We start from the raw sequence: 9829 nt of genomic DNA, 5'->3' as shown, positions 1-9829 counted from the left end.
CTTCTCTGAGGCTGGCATGACCCCCATTCTCTGGGTGGCACTCTCTGGAGGGGCCTGGCTCCCTCCCCCACTGCCATCTGCTGGGTGTTACGAAGTCCTACCCCCTCTTTCCTGCGTTCTCAGACCTGAATTCCTTACAATCTGAGAAGTAAATAGATAGCACTTTGAAGGGGGCCCAACAGAGTTGGAGGCGTCATCAAAACTTTGGTTCCCCTTGCCCCCTCTAAGGTTGGGCAGGGTGACCCTGAAGTGGGCACAGCCTGGAAATGGGGCTGGGGGATTGGACACCCTCCTGGCCCTTGATTCCCACCTCTGTCCTGTGAAGGCATGGGGAAGGTAGGGGCCCGTAGCAAACCACCCCCGCCTCCCCACTCCCCCCCTCCACAACCACCATCCTCAGGGGAGCCAGTCTCAGTGTTTGGCTTCCCTGTCCCCTGCATTTTTCCAGGAGCCCCAGAGGCCCCTGTTTCCCAGCCAGGCTCTCAGTCCCTCTCTGCTCCTCTCCCTTCATCCATGCCCTTTCCCTTTAGTATCTTCTCAGCCCTGGGTGGCAGCTCTGGGGGGGTGCCCTAACCCCCAACTCAGTGGACTGGAAGGGGAAGGGACATGCTAGGCATAGGGTTCCCCAGTTCTACCTCAAGCAGCGACTGCCCCCTCCTCTTAGCTCTTGGGGTGGGGGTCCTGGGTGGTTAGGCAGGTCTCCTTGAATGGGATCTCTCTGTGTCAGGGGTAGGTGGGTGAGGAGCAGATTTTTCCAGGAGGGACAGTGTGACACCAGCCCCTGGAACTCGTCCAAGGACTTTTTCCATTTGCCCCACCCCTTCCCCCATTTCATTGCACTTTGAATAACAGCTGAAGGAGCCAGATGGCGAGAGCAGAGGCTGTGGGTAGGACATGCTAAGTGGGCAAATATGGGTCTGGGAGATGTGAGTCATTGTCTTTCCTGGCGCTGAACCACTTGGTGGGTCTGACCCCAGACACCTTCCAGCTCCTGTAGCATCCTGGCCTGGACTGTTTTCTCCTAGCTCCCATATGTCCTGTTTCTTCTGTCTCCACCTAGACTGGAAGCCTCTCAAGGGCAGGGAATAAGTCCTGTACTGCTCTGTACGCTTCAAAGCCCTGCCCACAGTGCTGAGTATACAGCAGGTGCTCAATAAATATTCCTGATGACTTTACTTGTAATATTAGTGTTGTGGTCCATATACCTTACTATTTATAAGAACAAGTAGGTGGAGGTTTTTTTAATTACATAAGCACTTCAAAAAAAAAAAAAAAAACAGTTTAGCAAAAGAAAGACCAAGACCACAGAACAAAAAGCAGACAATAACAAAACGATAAGTCATCACACCTCTACAGATCGCCACTGTCAGTATTTTGGGTTCTTGTCTGTGGTTTTTTTTAAAAGTAAAGAATATATTGTGACTCATCAGAAAAAGTGCAAGTTACAAAAAGATATAAAATGCAAACTATAATATATAAAAATGCAAATTACAAAAAAAATGCAAAATCACAATAAGACACCAGTACACATCTACCAGTGGAGAAGGCGATGGCACCCACCCCAGTACTCTCGCCTGGAAAATCCCGTGGACGGAGGAGCCTGGTGGGCTGCAATCCATGGGGTCACTAAGAGTCGGACACGACTAAGATACTTCACTTTCACTTTCCACTTTCATGCTTTGGAGAATGAAATGGCAATCTGCTCCAGTGTTCTTGCCTGGAGAATCCCAGGGGCAGTGGAGCCTGGTGGGCTGCTGTCTATGGGGTCGCACAGAGTCGGACACGACTGAGGCGACTTAGCAGCAGCAGCAGCAGCAGCAGCACACATCTACCAGAATGACTAACATGAAAAAGACTGATAATGCCAAGTGTTGGTGAGGATACAGAGCAACTGGAACTCACATCTCCTGGTGGAAGTGTGAACTATTTCATCTCCTTTGGAATAACTCTTTGGCAATATCTTCTAAAGATGCCTCCCCTCGAGCCTAGAGGAGGAACGATGACTAGGAATTCCATTCTTGGGTTTGTTCTCAAGAGAAATAAACACACATTTGTGCCAAAAGATATTTTCATAGCAGCATTATCCAGAACAGAGCCTATGAAACAACCTAAATGTCCAGAACATAAGAACAGATACATAGACTGTGGTATCTGTATATGATGGAATCCTATATGACATTAAAAAGAACAAGGTACTCTTACATGAATCTTCTGATTATCTGTTTATATTTATCAACCCTAAGACTGACTGACTGAAGCCTTAGTAGCTTAAAACAGTAATCATTTCTTTGCTCTGGATCCTGCAGTTTGGCCAAGAACTACTTTTCAAATACCGAATAAGCCTCTGTTCTATGGACCATGGCTTTCCTCCAGAACCCCAAGGGTCTGAGATGAGGCTCTGCCCTTGGGGCTTTTGGAGACTTTACACTGTTTGCTTATCTCCCATGGATATTTCTAGTATTATGGGATATGCTGGGTCACACGTCCCAAGTGTTTTCCCCATAGTGAGGACCTATTGCAGAGCCTCTTTAGCTCTGGACTCCCCTTAAACAATACATGAGTCGTCCAATATTGCTGGAGCAATATTCAGTACACTGCCTCCAAAGTCCCTATCGGCCACCAGCACTATGTCTCTTTAGTGGTAGGATGTCCACAGTATAATAATTTGTCCTTTAACCATGTGGGGCACCTAGACAGTGTACTAAAAAACAGCGACATCACTTGGCTGACAAAGGTCCGTCTACTCAAAGCTATGGTTTTTCCAGTAGTCATGCACAGATGTGAGAGTTGGACCATAAAGAAGGCTGAGTTTCAAAGAATTGATGCTTTTGAATTGTGTTGGAGAAGACTCTTGAGAGCTCCTTGGACAGCAAGGAGATCAAACCAGTCAATCCTAAAGGAAATCAACCCTGTATATTCATTTTAAGGACTGATGCTGAAGCCGAAACTCCAATCCTTTGGCCACCTGATGCAAAGAACTGACTCACTGGAAAAGACCCTGATGCTGGGAAAGATTGAAGGCAGGAGGAGAAGGGGACGACAGAGGATGAGATGGTTGGATGGCATCACCGACTCAGTGGACATGAGCTTGAGCAAGCTCTAGGAGGTAGTGAAGGACAGGGAAGCTGGTATGCTGCAGTTTATGGGGTCGCAAAGACGCAGAGATGACTTAGTGAACAACAACCATAGAGGAAATGTCCCTGCATGCCTCAACTCAGTTGGCCATTTTAATCTTAACTAATATGATAGGTTCCTAAATTTTTGCGGGGAATGTGGTCATGACTTTTGATCTGCTTTCCTGATATGGATTGGAAAGAATGCATTGGCCATGTTATTAGCCTCTTACAATCAGAGCTATGGAGACTATTCTAGTGGACATGCTATACTTTATGATGTAATGGTGGCAACTAGGGCTGTCATCAGTGACAGGGCTGATAACAGTGACCATTATCAGTCACCATGCTTTGTTTATTTTTTTGTAGGAGCAGGTGGGGGCGGATTGGGAAACACTGTGTCCTTTAAGTTTCTGAGGGTAGGATTAACCTTTGCAATTCTACCAGGGATGTGGTACTGCTTCTCATTTACCATCTTGACCAGTGGGATAACTGAAGAGACTTCTACTCAGTCCTTTCCCTAAGGGCTTTTATTTCACTGGTTAGGGAACCAATCTGAGCGTTCCGCGACTTGCTGAGTACATCCATCCCAATTTGCATTCAGGGGCTGGGAAGTAGCCACAGACTCATTTGGACCCATTGAACTCCAGGAGGGAACAGCGCCGCATGACTTGCGGGAGCTCAGTTCCCCAACCAGAAATCGAACCTGGGCCCTGGGCTGTGAGAGTACAGAGCCCTAACCACCGGACCACCAGGGAATTCCCCGGGCTGTTTAATCTTGAGTCAAGAGAGAAGGCTCAATAAACACTGTCTTTGGCTGCCTTGTATTCCTCCTCTCCCCCAGTCCCAGTCCCACACCCCTGAGATCTCCTCCCATACGTTCGCCCTGTTCCTACCAAAACATATCAGTCAGACCTGCAGCATTCTGGCAAGTTATCTCCTCCAGTAGCAGTAACTCTACTTTTTCTACTCAGGCAATGCTGAGACCTGACCCAATTATTGGTCTAAGAGACGAGGCTGGCAAACTCTAGCTCCAGGGACCAGCTGCCCATTTTTGTATAGTTTTACTTCAATATAGACACACCCATTTGCTTGTTGTCTGTGGCTGTTGTTGTACTTTAAGTAGCACAAAAGCAGACATGAGTAGTTGGGACAGACACCATGTGGCCCACAGACCTAAAATATTTACTCTCTTACTCTTAAAGCATTTGCTGACCCTTGTCTACAGGTAGAGAGGGGAGGTGGGGTGAATCTTAAAGTGATGGGTGGGTGTTCTCCTCTAGCAGGGGAGAGCATTCTGCAGGCCTGGAGGGCTCAGGGAAGCAGGGAGTGTAAGATTCATCCATCTAAACACCTCCACGCCAGGACTCAGAGCCCTACTCTCTCCTTGCTGGCTGAAGCATGCATGGTCTCTCCTGTAGCTCTACCACCTTAATACCAAACCCTGGGGCTGATTATCAAAGCTGTGGTTATTAGCTATGATTATTAGTCAAAGCTATGGTTTTTCCAGTAGTCATGTATGGATGTGAGAGTTGGACTATAAAGAAAGCTGAGCACCGAAGATTTGATGCTTTTGAACTGTGGTGTTGGAGAAGACTCTTGAGAGTCCCTTGGACTGCAAGGAGGTCCAACCAATCCATCCTAAAGGGGATCAATCCTGAGTATTCATTGAAAGGACTGATGCTGATGCTGAAACTCCAATCCTTTGGCCACCTGATGGGAAGAACTGACTCATTGGAAAAGACACTGATGCTGGGAAAGATTGAAGGCAGGAGGAGAAGGGGACGGCAGAGGATGAGGTGGTTGGATGGCATCACCGACTCAACGGACATGAGTTTGAGTAGGCTCCGGGAGTTGGTGATGGACAGGGAGGCCTGGCAGGCTGCAGTCCATGGGGTCACAAAGAGTCGGACACAACTGAGCAACTGAACTGAACTGAACTGAGGCTGATTATCATCACAGTCTGCCCTTGGGCCATAAGAGATGAGGACCATTTCAAATGCTTTGATGGGGAGGTCTCTTGTCTCCCATGGTCTTCCCTGAGTTGAGCTTGTGATTCTCTTTCTTCAAGACTTCTAGGGAAGTTAACAGAGGTTAGCCAGTGCCAAATCCTCATAATTATCATGTGTGAGTGCTTAGTTGCTCAGACGTGTCCGACTCTTTGCAACCCAATGGACTGTAGCCTGCCAGGCTCCTCGGTCCATGGAATTCTCCAGGCAAGAATACTGGAGAGGGTTGCCATGCCTTCCTCCAGGGGATCTTCCCAACCCAGGGATCAAACCCAGTTCTCCCGCATTGCAGGCGGGTTCTTTACTGACTGAGCCACCAGGGATAGCCCTGTATTTTCTGTATGTCTCCCAGGTCTACCTCCCACAGCTGGGTCTTGGTCAGCAGGAGGCCACAGCCTACAGGGAACTTATCTCCTTACTCACTGCCAGCGTCAGGCCCCATAGTCATCTCACTGGTGAGGGAGCCATTTTCAGAAGCCCTTCTGCCATTTCTGGTACCAACTTTCTTAGATTCTCCCCCCTCCAAAAGCAACCTGAGACATGGGTGTGTATGTAGGTGATTTACCTGGGAAGTGGCTCTGGAAGCATGGAAAGTGGGGAATGTGGGAAAGGAAAAGAAAGGCAAAAGCCAGCGGAGGGGGGACTTTCCCGGTGGTCCAGTGGCCAAGACCTGGCGCTTCCAGTGCTGAGAGCCTGGGTTTGATCCCTGGTCAGGGAACTAGATCTTGCATGCCACAACTAAGACCTGGACAGCCAAATAAATACATAAATAATAATAATAAAGGGGGGCTTTCCTGGTGACTCAGGCAGTAAAGAATCCACCTGTAATATGGGAGACCTGGGTTCCATCCCTAGGTTGGGAAGATCCCCTGGAGAAGGGAACGGCTACCCACTCCAGATTCTGGCCTGGAGAATTCCATGGACTATACAGTCCATAGTGTTGCAAAGAGTCGGACACGACTGAGCGACTTTCACTTTCAAAAAAAAAGGCCAATGGAGGTATTGGTGAGCAAGGTCTGCTGTGTGCAACCATGAGGTCTGCAGAGACTGTGTGGAATGTGTCCTGGGTTTATCTCTCAGGGTACTTGCGTAGGTACCTCTGGGGTACTTAACTACAGATGCCAGCCAATGTCAATTGAGGGCAGCCTCCAGGAGCAAGTTCAGGTTGCTCCTTGGGCGGGTGTAGTTTTCGCGATGCCAGAGTAAACCAGAAAGATGCAAGCATTTGAGATGAGATGCTGTATCCCTGCCAGGAATTATTTACCAAAACTTCTGGTAAACACAGACTTGAGGCTAGGGATGCGGGTAGGGGTGTCAGCAGTGGCTGCTACAACCCTTCAGCCAGCCTAGTGTCCGGGTGAACAAGTTAGCAAAGATCTCTGCAGCTTTGCCCTTCCCACTCAGCCCACAGAAACACAAACACCATGAAGGTGGGTCTTTGCCTCTTGTATTCGGTGCTGTCTTCCAGCACTTTGAAAGTTCCCAGCACATCATGGGTGCTGGACAAGTATTTGTTGAAATTCACAGGGGCTTGAATTTCCTTGACCTGAACATTCGCTCTAGTCCTCAGCTTCACCCCCACCCCATCCCAGCTCCTACGTCACTGCCCCTCATCCCTCGACAATCAGTCTGGCGTGTGAACCAGGCCACCAGCCAAGGGCTAGGATGGAGAAGTTGGCAGTTCTGTAACTCAGTCTCCCTCTGACAACCACAAAAGTAGCAACAGCTGACATTGATTATCATCTGCCAAACACGGTTCGAAATGCCTTATAAGGTTTATAGCATCAAATCCTTATGACACACCTCTTAGGTGGGCACCATTATTGCCTCTATTTCACAGATAAGAAACTGAGGCGACCAACCTTTACGTCACATGCTTGAGGGCACACCCCTAGGAAGTGGTGGGGCGCCAGGATATTCACGCTGATGACCCAGGTCATATTACTTGCTCGATAACCCAGAAAGGGGAAGTGCCTCGCCCAGGGCTACAGCCACGTGACAGCTCTTCAGAGGAGCCTAGGGCACCTGTCTCCTGTGTCCCTCCTGGGTTTTTGTTGTTGCTTAGATTTTCTCAGTCTTAGGTAAAACACGCTATATAAATGTAACTTTAATCAGTTCCTTGGCTTTCCTTTCCCCTGAGATCACCAGCTCATCTAAGCTCATTCTAGAAATAATTTGGACCTGGGAGCTGGACACAGGGAACCCAGGTCTCCCGGTTTGAGCCCCAGTTCTCACCACTGAACCCCAGAACAGAGAGTATCTTGCTTCACAGTTTACTAAACTGTGACATGAATTCAAGCATCTTTGAAAGTGTTTGTCACACAGTCGTGTCTGACTGCAACCCCATGGACTGTAGTCTGCCAGGCTCCTCTGTCCATGGATTTCTCCAGGCAAGAATACTGGAATGGGTTGCCAATCCCTTCTCCAGGGGATCTTCCTGACCCAGGGATCGGACCCAGCTCTCCCACATTGAAAGCAGATTACCGTCTGAGCCACCAAGTAAGCCCTTTAGGGAATTGAAAATTAGGGACTCCCTCCCTTCCCTGTTCACTTGAAACTATCACAACATTGTTAATCAGCTATACCCCAATACAAAATAAAAAGTTGAAAAAGACAAAAGAAAATTAGGGATTCCCTGGAGGTCCTGTGGTTAAGACTCTGGCTGGAGGACTAAGATCCTGCATGCTGCACAGCTAAAAAAATATACATGAAAATCAATCAATTAATCAATCAATAAACAGTTCCCTGGTGGTTCAGATGGTAGAGCATCTGCCTACAATGCAGTAGACCCAGGTTCAATCCCTGGGTCGGGAAGATCTCCTGGAGAAGGAAATGGTAACCCACTCTAGTATTCTTGCCTGGAAAATCCCATGGACGGAGAAGCCTGGTAGGCTACAGTCCATGGGGCCGCAAAGAGTCGGATACTGACTGAGCGACTTAACTTTCACTTTCACCTTATAAAAATTTTTTTAAAAGAAAATTAGTAAGCGTAGAATTTTGCATTCACAAAACCATCTCACTGTCTTTGATCCTCGTTCCTTCATTCCGTTTTTGTAAAATTTTGTAAAATTTCCGAGCTCCGTCTAGTGACGTTGCATTTTCAAGTTAGCTCTACTGTGTCCCAAGAGGCCTGCATCTAATTTTTCCCCTAGCATCAAGCTATGTCTTCCTGCTAGCTGTCTCACGGGCAGGTTCCTCCCCTGGGGCTGGTGTGAGGGGGAGGCCAGGCTGAGCTCTCACCACCTACAGATTCGACTCTGTGACAGGGGCTCCATCAGAGATAGCTGGACCTCCCCCTGCTGTCTCTGTATCCTTTTGTTTCCATTGTTGGCCGGTGGGGTGGTGGGGGTGGGGGAAAATGGACTTGGGATGCCTTGAGATCCTGAGGACTTGATCTTAAAAATCCAAACTCACTCTACTCTCAGAGAAGTGGGGAGAGTCCCTTGCTGGAGAGAAAAAGGTCCCAGATCTCCTGCAATTGCCCAAATGCAGAAGCAAGCACGCTGGCCCTCCTTCCAGAATATATCCAGAGTCCAGTCGCCTCTCCTCGTTACTTGTGGCTGCCCCCCTGCTTCCAGCCATCACTTGTCTGGATTATTGTAGCAGCCTCCTCGTTGGTCTCCTGCTTCGTTCTGCCTCTGTGTAACACAGTTTATTCTCCACAATGAAAGCAGCCACAAGGATCCTTTTAAAACCCACACAGGCCCTGTACCGGCTGCAGGAGCATGTGCGCCGCTCTCTGCCTGAGTTGGCCCAGCATAAGGCTGACATGCAGCGGTGGGAGGAGCAGAGCCAGGGAGCCATTTACACCGTGGAGTACGCCTGCAGTGCCCTGAAGAACCTTGTCGACAGCAGGGTCTACTTCCGCAGCGTGGAGGGTCTCCTCAAACAGGCCATCAGCATCCGGGACCACGTGAACGCCACGGCCCAGGGCCACAGCCCCGAGGAACCACTCCCACCCTCCTCAGCCTGATCCCGGAAGAGACTTGGAGGTGCTTTGGCCCCTCTGACCAGCCTGACCAAAGCTGGACTCTTTGACACAACCTTATGGGACTTGGCAGGGACCGAAGACCAAGCAAGTGTGGCCAGCGCATCCCTCCTGCCTCTGGGCCAGCCATGAACGTTCTGAGACGAGACTTTGCTGCCCTTGGATTCTTACCCGCCCCTCACTGGCCCTGGACATGGCCATGGCCCCTCGGACCAATAACTGCTGCCACGACCACGCACCTGCTGTGTGTCCAGCTCTGTGCCGGGTACTTCACAGTGGTCATCTTTCATCCTCAGACAGCCCTGTAAGGGAGATGTCACCCCAAATACAGATGGGAGAAGAGAGGCTCTGAGAGGTGGTATCATTTGTGCAGGTCACACAGCTAGGGGAGAGCAGACCCTGGTCTAATGTGGCCCCAGCCCTGCCTCTGACTTGCTGTGTGACGTGGGGCCTGGCTCTCACCCTCTCTGGTCCTACCTTTCTCCATCTAGACAAGAAAGCGTGGACTGGAGCCTTCTCTACAGGCTGAGGCAGACATTTGTGTAATTTCCTGCCTGGACTGTGTTCTACCTCAAGCAGAAATGCCCACCCCACTCAGGCCATATAGAGAAGACACCCTGACCCCAGGGGTAGATGTGGGACCCTGGCCTGACTAATCAGAGCACCCCATCTCCCAGGTCACAGTGCTTGGTTTGAGATGGGCACGTGATCCAACGAGA

The 9829-nt window shown here is 49.4% G+C and overlaps 1 protein-coding gene across 1 annotated transcript; it reads left to right on the top strand.

Moving 5' to 3' along the window:
• Window positions 1-8033: 8033 nt before the first annotated feature.
• Window positions 8034-9456, top strand: LOC102411796 (BLOC-1-related complex subunit 8). The gene has a single exon (XM_044930673.1). The coding sequence runs from the start codon at window positions 8787-8789 to the stop codon at window positions 9093-9095; it is 309 nt and encodes a 102-aa protein (XP_044786608.1). The 5' UTR covers window positions 8034-8786; the 3' UTR covers window positions 9096-9456.
• Window positions 9457-9829: the final 373 nt, after the last annotated feature.

Source organism: Bubalus bubalis, chromosome 2 (genome assembly GCF_019923935.1).
Source record: "Bubalus bubalis isolate 160015118507 breed Murrah chromosome 2, NDDB_SH_1, whole genome shotgun sequence".
NCBI lineage: Eukaryota > Metazoa > Chordata > Mammalia > Artiodactyla > Bovidae > Bubalus > Bubalus bubalis.
This window is presented reverse-complemented; position numbering and strand designations above follow the sequence as displayed.

Coding starts and splice junctions, on each gene's coding strand:
- LOC102411796 (XM_044930673.1), top strand. CDS start 8,787: ATGAAAGCAGCCACAAGGATCCTTTTAAAACCCACACAGGCCCTGTAC.